This window comes from Schistosoma mansoni, assembly GCF_000237925.1.
Source record: "Schistosoma mansoni, WGS project CABG00000000 data, chromosome W unplaced supercontig 0115, strain Puerto Rico, whole genome shotgun sequence".
Lineage (NCBI taxonomy): Eukaryota > Metazoa > Platyhelminthes > Trematoda > Strigeidida > Schistosomatidae > Schistosoma > Schistosoma mansoni.
In genome coordinates this window covers 857,087-872,686 of record NW_017386021.1, presented here as the reverse complement: position 1 = coordinate 872,686, position 15,600 = coordinate 857,087, and the positions used below count along the sequence as shown (strand labels likewise).

Sequence of the window (15,600 nt, the reverse complement as noted above, 5' to 3'; positions counted from 1 at the left end):
CACGTAATATCTTAGATTGATTAGAGTTAGACTTATATATCATCAAATCTTGGCTAGCGTTCGCACGCTAGATCGAAGATCCTAGATTGGACTCCAGGTTGTGGGTTCGTGAATCCACAATGATGAAGAAGCCCATATCTGAACGAAACACTTGTCAAGGGCTTTTGAGCTTTCTCCAGTTGTCCAATTTGGGTAATTGGAGTTTGAATCATAGAGAAAACACAAATCTGACTTTTCTGTATTACTCAGTAGTACTTGTCTAAAATCATTACAGTAGTAACCATACACTACTGATTTAGTTTTGATTTATCGGCTGTAAATTCAAATTTGCTTGGAATGTTCCGAGGGATGCAGCACACTATAGCATTCATTATACTATTCAAAATTAATTATATGTAAATGTAACTTTGAAGTCTATTGGATATATTTTTGAACGTTTATTCATTTTGAGTTCTATCGGCATTTTAACGTAACTTAAAACCTTCACTGATTTTCACATTTCATATTTCATAATTCGCTCTTAGAATACTAAGTTTACGAAAACATTTCAAGGAAATAAGTATGTAATTTTAGAATTCCGGTAGCATTACGTAAACTGATATTGTTACATTGATGTTCTATATGATAATGAAATTACCGTTAGAATACTAGTGAAATCATGAATTCTTAGTAAATGTGAGAGTACATGTGGATTATTGATTGCGATCATTAAAAGATCAATGTTATACCACCACTGAATACCTAGAAGCATTAGACAGCCGTTTTGTTCTAGTATGGGACTTCTTATCAGTTCGTATTCGCGATCCCGCGAGCGGGATTCGAATCCAGTACGTCCGGTCTCGAGTGCGAGTGCCTAACCCCTTAACCACTAAGCCCGCATTCAACAGTGTTAATGTCTAACCTCAACCAATCCACGATATTTCTCGACCGTCCTACTTTAATAAGGAGTCCCATACTAGAAGGAAACAGCCATCCAGTGCTTTTAAGTTTTCAATGGTGATCTTGTGTTGATCCATTCATGGTCTTAATCAAAACCCGACAGTCTACACAACCCTATACTGATGGATGTGGATTAAGTAAATCAGTTACGAAACCTATTAGTAGTGGCATTCGTTCCTATCTATTTGATTGTGTACATAACACCAAAATTGAATATGCTTTTACGGTTTATACATTAGGTTCCCTGGTAGTTTATCAAAAAGACGCTTATCCTATATAGCTATAAACAGTCGTGTCGATTCAACAATCCCAACTTATGTATACATTCAACCTCATTGTTTATTCAGGCCTACATTAAGATTATTTTATCCTTAACTCCGATTTTACTTCTTCCTCCTCCACTTTGATTTATACTGCATTACTGGACATCGCTTTAAGATGACTTAATTTTCCAAACCTGTCTTGGATGGACATTAACTTACTTATAACGTCTTCTTCTATTTTGTTCATAATTTGTGATATTTAAAATTCTGTCAACTAGAAATTTATCATTTTCTAATTATAACATAGATTAATTCAATTTTATTACTTTTGGACTATTGTAATATGATAAGAGTTTTAGATTTGTAACTATAGAGTTTGATGAATTCACTTTCATACAATTGGTTCTTGTTTATTATTAAACAACAATAACTTTATCATTCAATGGTTAACTAAAGAGCATAAATCAATAAAAATTTAGATAAACAAAAAAAACAACAAATTTTATTTTCTAATCTTTAGGGACAATTTTAATTTTTATGTTTACTTAATTGTCGGTTACAAGATGCATAATCTTAGATCTATTGTATTGTATTCTGAATAATTGTTTCATATATATAAATGAGAATTCGTCTTCAAATGATCTTCAATGGTGTTTTCTTTTTAATTTGATACCTAGGCAAATGTCATTCAAACTATTGATTATATAAAAGTACTATCAGTTTGATCAACCTAATAATGCACTCGGTAGTTGTTGATTATTTCAATATTTGATTAATTAAATTCTGAAACCTAAACGATGATAAATAGTAATTCAGAACTTTCCTTTAAAGATCATAACAGTATTAAATATGGTTGAATATTTATAAAATAAACTGTGATAATTTAGTTGATCCAGTCTTCAATTTCACTTCATCAGGAAAAAGTCGGAATTCGAATTTCCTAATAACATTTTTAACGTTTATAATGTGTATTCAACTCATTTACCAGGTAAATATTAGTGAACTTGACTTAAAGCCAAACTAGAAGAGACAGAACAAAGTACGCTACCCAATTGCTTGAGTAGGTGAAGCATGTTTAATACTTAAAACTTGGTGACGGAAAGTCGTACTCCTTAACCATAAGCCACTGCTATATACATTTTATGCAAATCCGATTGTCGTCAACAGAAAAGACTTGATTGAGAATAGTAAGGAAGAAAGTACTTCTGTCATTGTGCTTTGATAAACAAACTAAATTTTTCTGACCGAACTGCTAGAAAACTAAACAATCTACGGATAAGTATTTAAGACAAAGAGATCTTGAGCACAGTTTTCTTAGAGTAATAAAAGAGGATAGGAGAAATTTATTTTCCACGTATTTTCTTAAGCAGCATATAATTGTAGCATTATTATCCACTCATAATGAAGCTGGTTATCTAAGTCAAATAAACAGATAGATTATAGTTAGTGGTTTAAACTACAACGTGTCTCAAACTCTAACACGTCAACCAATGAACTATTGAGTCAAGATAACCATCAGCTATTGATATGACTATGGTTTTTGCTATCATTAATATTAGGTATTTATATTATTCTCTTGTTAATACAGTTGATGAAGTTTTTGATTAGTCTTTGTAGACATGTCAATGTTGTGAGTTGAATGAAGTGCTTTGATATCCAGTTAGTATGTTTAATGTTTATCAACTAGAATAGTGACACAATTATTATATTTTTTAAACATTTACTGATTATTAGTATCATTTGACTACATACTTATGTAAATACTCTGTAGATGGTACCTTTCACAGTTAATTATCAAGGTAATTAATCACATACATTACAGAGTTTTAATTATCAACAGCGTATTACTTCAATTTTGTGCTTAAAAATATATGAATATTTCTTATCCATAAATCATTGAAATTATGGACAAGACTGGTATGAAATATCACTAATGGAACGGTGATGAATTACCGTGCCAAGTTGAATTTACAAAAATACAAAGAAAACTTATTGATGAACACGGTGGATTAGATGCAGATGTCAAGGCGAGGATCGGCAAAGCAAGAGTAGCATATTTACAACTGAAGAACATCTGGAACTCAAAACAATTGTCAACTAACATTAAGATCAGAATTTTCAATACAAATGTCAAAACAGTTCTACTACATGGGGAGGAAACCTGGAGAACTACGAAAGCTATCATCTAGAAGATACAGGTGTTTATTAACAGTTGTCTACGCAAGATATTTCGGATCCGCTGGCCAGACACTATCAGCAACAAGTTACTGTGGGAGACAACAAACCAGATTCCAACGGAAGAAATCAGGAAGAGGCGCTGGAAGTGGATTGGGCACATCTTGAGGAAATCACCCAATTGTGTCACAAGACAAGCCCTCACATGGAGTCCTGAAGGTCAAAGGAGAAGAGGAAGACCAAAGAACACATTACGCCGAGAAATGGAGACAGACATGAGAAGAATGAATAAAAACTGGATAGAACTAGAAAAGAAGGCCCAGGACAGAGTGGGTTGGAGAAAGCTGGTCAGCGGCCTATGCTCCATTGGGAGTAACAGGCGTAAGTAAGTAAGTAAGGAAAGAAAATTTATTGCTAAATGCATTAATATTATTAAGGAGCCTGATGAATAAATGATGTTCCAATCAGAAATGTTTCATGAACGACTTTATAGTTTATAATTTCTCAGAAAGTTAGTTTAACTTGGATGCACATTTATAGAAACATAATATCGATGTGTATAGACTCATATTGCATATTTTTTTTCGTTTTATACAATTTAGCAAACGAAAACAACTTAATTTCGTAATACCGACTGAGAAAGCATTAAAACTTTTACAAAAATGAAACTAATTTGACATTGGACTTGCTTGCTTACTGTTCAAAAAACGCAGAACATTCAATCTTATATCTTTTATGTTTAAGTCACTGAAACTAAGGAATTTTTCAGAAAACAAAAATTTTTAATTCAACTATGAGTTGTACATATCAGTCTTTTCTAAATATATTTAAATATAGATGAATTTCATTTAAATGGAGTATTTATTCATTTTACAAAGAAGATTTGAAAGAGACCAATACATTCAACTCATATGAAGTCCAGTTAACGGAATATTCCTTGGAGTTTTTAAACCAAATCTTTATGTTGTGTAAGTTTGTTTAAACACTTCTGTTAGCAAATAAACAGTATTTCAATTAAATGCCATATTTCTAGTTTCTGAACACTTATTGTCTTTACAGAATATCTGGAAAATCATTAGGCAAGACTAGTTTTCCAAGTATGATATATAGAAATAGATCTTCTTGAGTGAGAGATTAGTGGAAGTAAGTTCCAGTTGTGAATATATTTTATCCCAGATTTGTATCAGTTAGTGTACTATTGAAAACCCAGTTACCTAAATTTTTCACTGCGGAGCCAAGATATCATTGTCAATCAAGGTTAGAAATTCGGAGCACTGAATGAAAACTCAATATTTTAAATGTAACAGAGTTTTAAATATGAATAATGATCTGGTATTGAGAGTGTGTTAGAAGAGGGTTACAAAGTAGGACGAAATATCTGTCTAGATCTACGTGAATTTGTAGTATCAGGCCAACTGATGTCAATCTAGGACAAAAGTAATATAAAAAATTTATTAGTTTAATTCGAGATAATTTACTATCTTTTTATTACTTATCTGATAATGAGCTGCACATACAATCGAAATTATATTCAGACCAATAAATATCAATCATTCATAAACAACTTGATATATAGCACATGTTTCCATATTATATATAACAGTGACGTCAAATCTCTTGAGATGAAAATGTAGGAATTTAGAATAATAACAGCAACAACGATTTCCAAAGTATTAAACATTGAAAATAAAGTTAGGGTGAGAAAAACGCTTTGAAGTAATGTTGAAGCTCGGTACGTCAGAGAAGATAAAGAATAAGTATATTTACATCAACGTGTTGATCTTCTCCACTATCATAAAAAATTTACACACACTGATTAAAATTATCTAATGGCCATGAAACAAGATACTTAAACCTATCGATACGACACAAGTCAACAGTCATTGACTTATTAAACTAATACTATATCATGACTTGATCACTCCCATTATTTTATTCTACTCCTGATGTTATCTCACACTTCTTATTGAGGTGCGCCACGGTTGTGCGTTTATAGTTCAAGTCTCAGCCACATCGTCCCTACGTTCATCATCTAATTTATCATTTCTGAGTAATATTTCAAATATCAATAACATACAAATGTTCTCCACCTATATAAGGTTATTTTTCTCATCCATGGTGTAAAACATAATAAATCTTTAAAAGCACACTGAAAAGTCGGATAATAACAACAATAATAATAATATTGAATTCACAACATAATAATATTTCAATACCTTAAGAAAAAACTAACAAAGCTTGTTAACTTGAAACAATCTTAAAAATAAAAAGAAGCTTCATATTTTACTAAAAGCAAAATTATTGTGATCTTCATTCATGAAAGTTCACGGATTCTGAACACTTTTATCATCATACAACTTGTATAAAGGTTCAGAATAAAATGTGAAATTATTATTTTAGACAACTACAGTATTTAAATTCATTTAGTATTGTTTGTTTGAATCTTCCGATTGCTGTGCTAGTACTGCAACTGGTCAGTCTCTAATTGGCATATGTGCATACTGTGCGTATTGCCTCGATATAGCCTTAACTCACAAGCATGGTAAGCAGAGATGGATAGTGGCTAGCAGTAGAATCCAGGACGCGCGTTTAGTCCTATTTGGAACTCGTCAGCTGGATGTACCTGCATCTCAGAGTTGATATTCACTCTATAACTCGGACCCAGTACCTTTCGCTTCAAACGCCATGACGTTATCCACTCGGGCACTGAGTCCTGATAGCCATTTGCTTGTGCAATGGGGTGAAGTTTAAATTCATTTTGTATTGTTTGTTTGAATCTTCCCATCGATGTGTTAGGACTGCAGCTGGTCCTGGATTTCACTGCTAGCCACTATCCATCTTTGCTTACAACTACAGTAATTGTATTTCGTAATCCTATCTAACTAGCCTTGAACACTGTTCACATTAGTTTCTAAGAAAAGACAAAAATTCTCTTATAATAACCACGTTAGAATCAGTCTGACTAATAAATTTCCTGAATTACTTTTTAAAAACATTTTTATTCAATTTATCCATATTCTTTACTCGAATTGTACCACCAAAGCCTTAGTTTTCGTCCCATCATTATTATTATTACTACATGTACTACTCTAGTAATGGTTTTACCAATTTTATTTCGTTATCCTAATAGAGTATAACAAATTGAGCCAATGTTCCAGATTCTAAGTTGCATATTCCTGATTGATAACACGTTATAATTAAATAAAACAAATTATACATGAAAGAATGAATAATCATCTTCAGTAAATGAATAATCAAGTAAGAACAAACGCAGTTAATATGACAATAAAGAAAAATTAGAAATGACTAATTAAAATGTTATTCATTCATTTAATTCAACTCATAAGCTAGTAAGTGCTTATATGTATTTTTCCATTAATATTTGGTATGTATTTCTCACAGACAATTGTTATATTGATGGTAACAATAATTTGAAACGAATATAATTGATAAGACATTTTATGGAGAGTAAACAAGTAAACAAAAGTAAAATGCTTTACATAGAAATCTGTCTAATTGAATAAATATGACGCGCATTGTTCTGTGCATGTTGAAACGTGAAGCTATTTTGCATCTAGTATAATTGGCCAGTCATATTAACTGGACATGAATAAATTCACTTGTTTTGTTGTTGTCCATATCTTTTCGGATTGTGCAAAAGCTAATACATTTCACCGTAAAACTTATTTCTATGGGTTACAAGATGTAAACCATGACTCTATCTTTCTTCTCGATAAACTGTAATCTTGTAACTTGAACTGAACAGACATACATTGGGTAAATTTAGCTTTTCAGTAATATATATAACGTATTCATAAAATCTAATCTATCATTTTATAATCTGGAATCTGTTTGCATCATGAATGAACATATGTTACGTCAATGACAACAATACTTCATTAAATAGTGATCATTAACTCGTTGTGCTGAAAGGTGACTAAAAAACACTAAATATTCTAGGTCTATTAGTTTATATATTGGACCATGATTTAGGTATTCGATGATTCTATACTGAAGCTATTATTCATGTATATGATTCTAGTTCAACTTGATCCTGAGAACTCTCAACAAGACTTGAACTAGAATGGGATCCAGTATTTTGCAGTTATCAGTGATTTTTCTACTAATATTACAATGTGATAACATTGTACATAGTACTCTTTGAAAACCGTTGTTCTATTAAAAATTGTTCGTATTGTTGTGCTTTTATTATTTCTATTGTTTGACTGACCTTTGGATCAGTTTACCAGATAGCTCTCAAGTTATCATTCTCCAGACTAATACATTTATAATATTAGGTTAATAAAAATGTAGTGGTATCTTATTTACCAAATATATCACAATAAACTTTGATAATGAACGTTGACATTATGTATAGTTGATTGTGCACCGATCACGATCTTTTCCTCATGGTTTATAACCTTCAGTTCGTCATCAACTAAAGTGATATGAGAGTCAGAAACATCATCTTCAAAAAAATAACTGATAAACCACGTTCATACACTGAAAGTGATAAAATAATGAAAACTATGGTTGCAACATATATATGAACGCTAAACATGCCATAACAAACCAAATAAACTACTCACTAAAACTCAGCGTAATGTAAATAGGAGTTATTATAACCACTATCTACGCTAATAAATACGAGTGAATTACCAGCTTTATTCTTCACAACAGGGGTTTTCATTTGGCGATCTTGCTTAGTTTTCTTAAATATTTCAAGGACTAGGTATATTTCTTGTTATCTTGTTTATGGTCAAATAAACTATATGTGCTTTCTATGTTGATGACATCTTAAACTGTGTCAAAAATTTCAAACAAATAAAAAGCGTTTAGTTAGGTGATTTTATAACAGCTTATTTTAATTGAGTAGCTTTCATCACAAACGAATGTCATTTGGAAAGTTATTGAAAAGTAGTAGCTATTAACCAGTGTTTTTGTTCTAGTTTGGGACTTTTACGACGTACAAAGCAAAAAATACTGAAAAATTATTATCAGTATTTCATAAAAACAAAAAACTGATAGGAGAAAACTTGCAATTTGTTTTTCTTCAACTTGACAAATATTTGTGTCGTTATGATTAAGTTTTTATGTTAACCTGCTGTTGATAGCTATGACTGAATTTTGAACTCAAATACTGATTCGTATTGATTCAAGCATCATATCTAATGAACAAGGTAATGGTTATTTGAACTTACTAGCTAAAAGAATAATGTATTAGTCTTTTAAAGTCAAAGGTATTCAGTTAGACTCCAAATGTGAACACTAATCTGGGACGAAACACGCTTCCTAAATTCCACTTACAGACAATCCATTTATTCAAAACTTACATTTATTTGGTTTTGTTCAATAATAAGTTTAAGACTGAGCAAGAAAATGATTAAATTTAAAGCTGATGGTAGATATTTGAACGTCACTTTGCTAATCTAAGGGTTAACCATTCACTTGAACTCAGATTTTTAAAGGGGAAAACTTCGTGCTTACGTATACTGTAGCGAACTTATAAATAAAACTAGGAGTAGATTAGGTCAAGTCTGTTATAATAAGTTTAAATAACTTCAGATCTGTGGTAACAATAAAACTAATCACTCAAGCTAGCATCAGTTGTAGATATTACCCTAATTTCAGCCATTATTTACACTAATTCGTCAGAAGCAATAACGTTCAACAATACAGTTGATCCACGAAATTATCCGTTTATTCGGTTTAATAAATTTAATGACTTGTAGAGTTTAATGCTATGACTTTTAATTTAAACTATCTGATTATATCACTGTCAGTTTATTGCAAGTATCTTCACTAATGAAGCTCTTATTATTAGTGGTGTGATAACTTTTAAAGTTAGTACGTGAACTAAAACTGATGGCTTTACAAATTATTTCATACCATTCACTCCTACAAAATTTGTTTAAGAAATTTAGTATGAAAAAATCACATTCCTTCAAAGAAAGGTTGATATGGAAATCCTATATAAAAGGTTATGCAAAGAGGTGATTTTACAGCCTATTTAATAATAACTGAAAATAATAGTTTCCTTAAATATTGTTTTTTACGATAAAATTCTGTTTAACTTGATTTCGGACTGTTCATTTGATGTAGTTTTACCAGTTATAACAGCAAACTAGAAATAACTTAAAATTATTGTTCTCTATTAACTGTAATTAATCTTATTATTCTCTTTTATGACTGCATATATTAGGATTATTTGATAGCAGTTTAATAATTCAGTTAGTTTGGTTTACAGTAGAACTTTATTGGTGTCAAATAAACTTTTAAACAATAGTGATTTTGATACAGCCTTAACAAAATAATATTGGCTTGTGCCCAGATTGTGAATAAGCGATGTCTAGCATATAAGTGAAATGTAATCACAATTAGATAAATAAAAAGTGACTGGTTGTTCAGTGATCAAATCACAGAATATAGCCCAAACAGTCGAGTATAGTATAGATAAACTGTAAATAAACTAAACATCCTGTAATTTCATCCTTTGTTATTGTCGTTGCAAAGCGATCAGAAGTAAACAACATAAATATTATACTATATACTCTCAAAGATAAGCTACTATTCTCATACTGTACGTAATTCATAAAGCATAGATTTAAAATGACAACAATTCCTAACGAATTCCTACATTTATAGATAGGTCTTATATTAATTTGATATTCTAAACGAAGATCAACTATTTCGTCGAATATTAGTAACCTTTGGTAGTAAACCATTCTAATCTATACTTAAACAATATTTTCGATTGTCTTATAAACACTTCAGTTAAGAGACAATGGACTCGAATAAGGGTATTTTGATACAAGTAACCAGCAAAATAAATCGGATGAATTGTTAGTATAATACAGTTTTCTTGGTTGGCAGATTTTAAAATAATCATTCAATATATACATTTTTTCTTCAAGCTACAACATACGATAGCTCCAATAAACATATTAACTGAGATGCCAAAGTTTATACCAAGACATGAGAGACTTGAGAAATCACTTACTTCCTTGTTTTCGATGACTGTCTAATTTAGACGAATTTATGATTTCAATACAAATCATTTGCATATATACTCCTAACTGGACATGGGAATAGAGGATGTTTAAAATAACTCAAGTAGCGATTAAGCAAATATATACTGCTTAAAACATTGTTTTCCAAAATACCTAATGTTGTTGCATCATATGTTTTGGAAAACCACATTTATGCAGTTCAAAATGGTCTTCTGACTCGATAGAATATACACGTTTGTCACTAATAAAGAACAAAATATTCCTCAACATATCCGCCCTACTTCTGATTAATATGAAAGTGAGTCCTGGTGTTTTGTTCAGTTTAAAATGTCACTAGGTGAAAATCTGGTTGACAATCTTTTAATTAACAAATACAAACCACAAATTTTCGGCTGATTTTGAAATTACTGATAGATAGTTAGCGGTGAGACACGTTTTTGTTTCCAATTATTTGTATGATTTACTTCATAAACTATTATTGTGGAACAATTAGGTTAGCAGTTTTTCGAGCATACATTTCTGCCTTATATTTATATTAAGTTGATATATTTAAAGTTAATTCAAAAATCAATTTTTAGAACACAGAATACATTTTACTGACATCAACTTACGTTAGACTGAAGTTGTTTAATATCATTTAGTGTGCTGATAGCGGCTTTTGCGTCAAAATTACCTCGGTCAACAAATATGCAAGAGTCCTAATTGAGAAAATTAAACAAAAATCAGTAAATGAATAATTGGTTGAACGTTAGAAGACTCGTTTCTTTCTACGAAAGATAATAGTTATTCAACAGCATATATTCTAACATTTCTACAGTATGACAAGATAATGAAGGCGCACACTGATCGATACTTATATTCTAAGTGTAACATAAACTTGACATTTCTGAATTCAGAAGAATGGTTTCCAACAGTGTTCCCCGCTATTATGCTATGTTTTGGTTAACGCTTAAGCATAAGATCTAGTTTTCTGTCTTAAGAACAAAATAAAGTTCTTAAATTTACTAGTAGATCTCCAGAATTCTAAGCAACCTTTTAGTATTTCGATAGTACGAAGAGAACCTGTAATCGTGAAGAGTTTTATTGCACTATTTCAGACATGAGGCTGAATTAATTTGAGAAACATCGAAAACCAATGTAATATTGTATCTATTATTAAATATCTGAAATCATCTTGCACAGTGTTTATAATGATAAATGTGCACACATGAATAAAGTTTTATAAGCTTTCAATGAATAAGTCATATTGTGTAGTAGATTTGTAAACTTCTTTTTAACTCATAAACAAGTTACTATCAGCTTCATCCACTTTCACAAATCAATGGAAATAAATAATTGTTTCAAATTGTCGTCATGATATCTGTCAGTTTGCGGAAGTTATAATTATTTAAGTATTAGTGTAGGCCAGCTATCATATAGTTTATATAAAAAGCTCTTCCGTTCTGAGCTTTGTCTCTTTTTCGAGTACGAAAAATTTATATATCTTCACGTCTTACAAGACACTGTTTATTTATCGCTAGGCAAAAAACCACATGATGTTAGCCTGAGTGCAGTTTAAACACAGTAAATGACTTTGACGATCTTTGAATAAAAAATTGTTACGGTTATTGAATGGGCTTATCCAGTTCATCATCAAAACGAGGGCATTAAAAGATATACTGACCATTTCGTTACAGACGTGTAAGATCCAGATGTGCAATACGTTTCAGTATCTGATACTAATGTCTTCAGTATTCACAGACAAAGTATGACACAGTTTTCGCCTATTGACCCCAATGAAGATGTGAACTCAGAAACCACGATTTTTATGATACACTCCAACATTTACACATCGATTACTACTTTGAAGACACTTTAATAGAGGAAAACAACATAAATAGGGATGAAATAAATTACGTCCTAGAAAGCGAGCCTCGCTTCATTCAGGATAATCGAATTCATACAAATCAGAAAAAATGCAAATTCTGCTCAGAATGAATGTCGCGTATTGTGATCGGCAAATTATCACTCACAAGACCTTAAAGGCCATCTAAACTGCCGAAAATCAATAATGTAAGGTAAATAATACATAACTTGAAAACTAAGTGGATAATCAGTTGACTTGAAAACCGCACGGAAAATACTTCATTTCAAAATCTTGGTTAATCAATACCATGGAAGCCGGTAAAGTATCGAATGTTTTCAAGCATAACAAACAGGAAACTGCCATGCGACAGCAGCATATAGTATTCGGTCTTCGAACCGGAAGCCTTGGAGTAAAATTTTGATGTATGCACTACATAACAGTAGGTACACCCATTAACACACCTTCGATGACGAGGAATTTCTAAAACTACCGTTATTAGTGTTTAAATGAGTGGGATACATAAAACTTTTACACACACTTAGTAAGTATTTTTTATCTACAGAAATAAAGAAAATTAGAATGCTTCCCAGATTTTTTTCAATTTGTGTTTTTGCACATAATTTCGGTAACAAATCGTTTTATTTAATTTAAGGAACCCGCTCTGAAACATCATTTTGGACAGCCAATAATAAAAAATAGTAACGTAACATCCATGCATTATATCTTGATTAGATCACTTGATAACTCTCACATTTTGCTATATTACTTTGAATATAATTCTACACGTTAGAGTATTCCCCAGTTACTATAGTAATTCTTGGATTTATAGACAAAAAATTTATCTCTTGTGCCGCGGATATCATTTGAACATGAAAATTTCTTGTATCAAATGTCAGTGGTTATATAAACATCTTTATCAACAAAGTTCCTACCCAAAACGTATTCAAAACATTATACATGATGACGAAGAGTTAGTACATCATACTTGGATATGTTTAAAATTGATTAGATTTACCTTGACGAGTCACATCATATAAAAAATATTTAAATACTAATAACACGTACATGAGCAATGAAGGCATAAACGGTTTGACACAAAAAATAAGATAACCTAGGTGTTTTTACTTCTTTCTAAAAATATTAGGTTGTAGGGTCACTGAATATCGAACAGATCATTGATCCCTGTCAAAGTCAAGGATAGTCAAGGCGCATCAATCAATCATATGCCATGGACTGGCCCACTTCTATCAGAAACTATCTACTAGAATATTTTACTTTTTTGACCACTGCCTGCCTAATTTCCAGTTGCTGAGTTCCATGGCGAATCAGAGTATACGAATGCTAGAAATTTACGGTGAGTTTGAATTATAAATTTCCTGCAATATTAGATCTTGTTTAGACAGTTCGTCGGGCAATTCTACGTGTTTGGCTTAAATTAAATTTGGACTTATACAAATTCAGTCTACAATGCTTCGTTAATCTACGAATTTCATCAGCAAATTTCAATTACTTGGGAGCAAGAGTAACCCAGGCGAGTTTCATAATTGAGTTAGTTAATTTCGTATAATGTTTATGATTTCTAATAACATTTTGCGGCTACTTTCACTTAGAGTGGTCATACATTCTGCCACTGTCGTCAAATTTTAGTCGAAACTATGTACATTTATGACTCGTAAGTCAACATATTCCGAAAAAACGTATTTGATGTACACGAGCAATCTTAGTCCATGTCTTAATGAGACACTTCGTCGTACTTGATGTCACTTAGCGCTAGATAATATGCTTTTTTACGAAACGATCACGTTATCTAAACCTAAACTTTAGTTACATTGGTGGTTACCATTTAAATTAATGTTTACTATGCGCTTTGTATTTGCTGTTATCTCACACAGTAAATCATGGCTCGATTTCCTTATTGCACGAAAGTCACTTTAATTCCGTCTTCGGCTTATTCACATGCAATACGGGTTTGGAAAATATCTAAACGTCCTCTGAAATTCTCCACGAACCCCACGATAGTCTTCGTATATGTTTGCTGCTGCACATCCAATTGCTACATAAACAATGCCCAAACGAACGTTCATTACAATTGTCAGTATACGAAATGATGTTACTTCGATGTGACATTACAACACATCCGAACTATTGTAGTTATTCAAATTCGACGTCGTATTTTTTTCATCTTATGAAGTATTGTTTCCGCGTGACTTATCTAATAGATGATTTCGGTACATCAATCGGCTGTTCAACTACTCGACGATCTAAAGCCTGTCCAGTTCAATTGGTGGTTTGACGACACTCATTCACACGAATCATCGGTTTACGCAGTCGAGCGCATCTCCTGCAAACTGACAACGATATTGTCGTCCCTACCCCAACACTGACAGCATTTTTCACCGATATCATTGACATGAGTCCAGAGTGACACTCTTGGTTTCTTATGTTCTTTTCGACATTTTTCGGTTCACTCATCAAACAAATATGCAGCACCCACCGTTTATCATCTTTTAGAGACTTCATCGTGCCGCCTTCGCTCTCGCTCTGTATTCTTCGACCCATATTGATTTTCACAGCAGTTATCAGTTTTTCCAAACTGACTGCAAGTTGATCAGAAGCTTTGCACAAGGAAACCACGACTTATCTTCACGGTTATACTTCTGTACTTACAGTTAGTCTGTTAAATATAGATATAACTAGAAATCGACGCTTACGAACAGTTGTCAACGACACTTACTGACTTTTTACTCTGAACCGATGACAGTGCAAACATTGACATCGATAGATAGTACGCTTATCGTACTATCACTGTGACATCACTACTTTTGCAGCGGACTCAACGTTTCTCATCTGAGGACCTCAATCACTTTTCAAAGCTAATTATTTCAACGCGAATTGATAAAGCTCTAAAATGCCATCTTTTTTTCTATTATTCCTATGGTTGATCGCTTAACATTTAACCAACGTCCTTGTTACGTGTTATTACTCGTTGTTTCCCGATCAGTTTCTGCAGCCTCCTTTCCAGCTCGGCAATACCCGGAGGATTCATATTAATCGTCTGGCAACCTCCGGCGCGCGACTACTCCCAACATGTTTGGCATCGATTCAAACGGCCGTTGAATCTGGTGGGGGAGTATTGTAGGGTCACTGAATATCGAACAGATCATTGATCCCTGTCAAAGCCAAGGATAGTCAAGGCGCATCAATCAACCATATGCCATGGACTGGCCCACGTGACAGTGGTTGTTCTTTCACTTCTGTACTTCCGTGGTTGTACCTTAACTAATATATTCTTGTAATAACGTCCTTTGTGTTGTACAGTCTCCATAGCGTCCATGATTCTTTCATGCGTCGATGGTTCAAACAACGT

At 32.2% G+C, this 15,600-nt stretch overlaps 1 protein-coding gene across 1 annotated transcript in view; it reads right to left on the bottom strand.

Annotated features, from left to right (window-relative positions):
* Smp_028490 (1-acyl-sn-glycerol-3-phosphate acyltransferase epsilon, fragment) overlaps positions 1 to 15,600 on the bottom strand; it is a gene marked incomplete at both ends in the record, with an annotated part of 39,667 nt that overhangs the window by 23,132 nt on the left and 935 nt on the right. Inside the window, one exon of the mRNA XM_018791006.1 lies at positions 10,999 to 11,085. Coding sequence (XP_018645796.1) covers positions 10,999 to 11,085 — 87 coding nt within the window. The remainder of the gene's footprint in view (positions 1 to 10,998; positions 11,086 to 15,600) is intronic.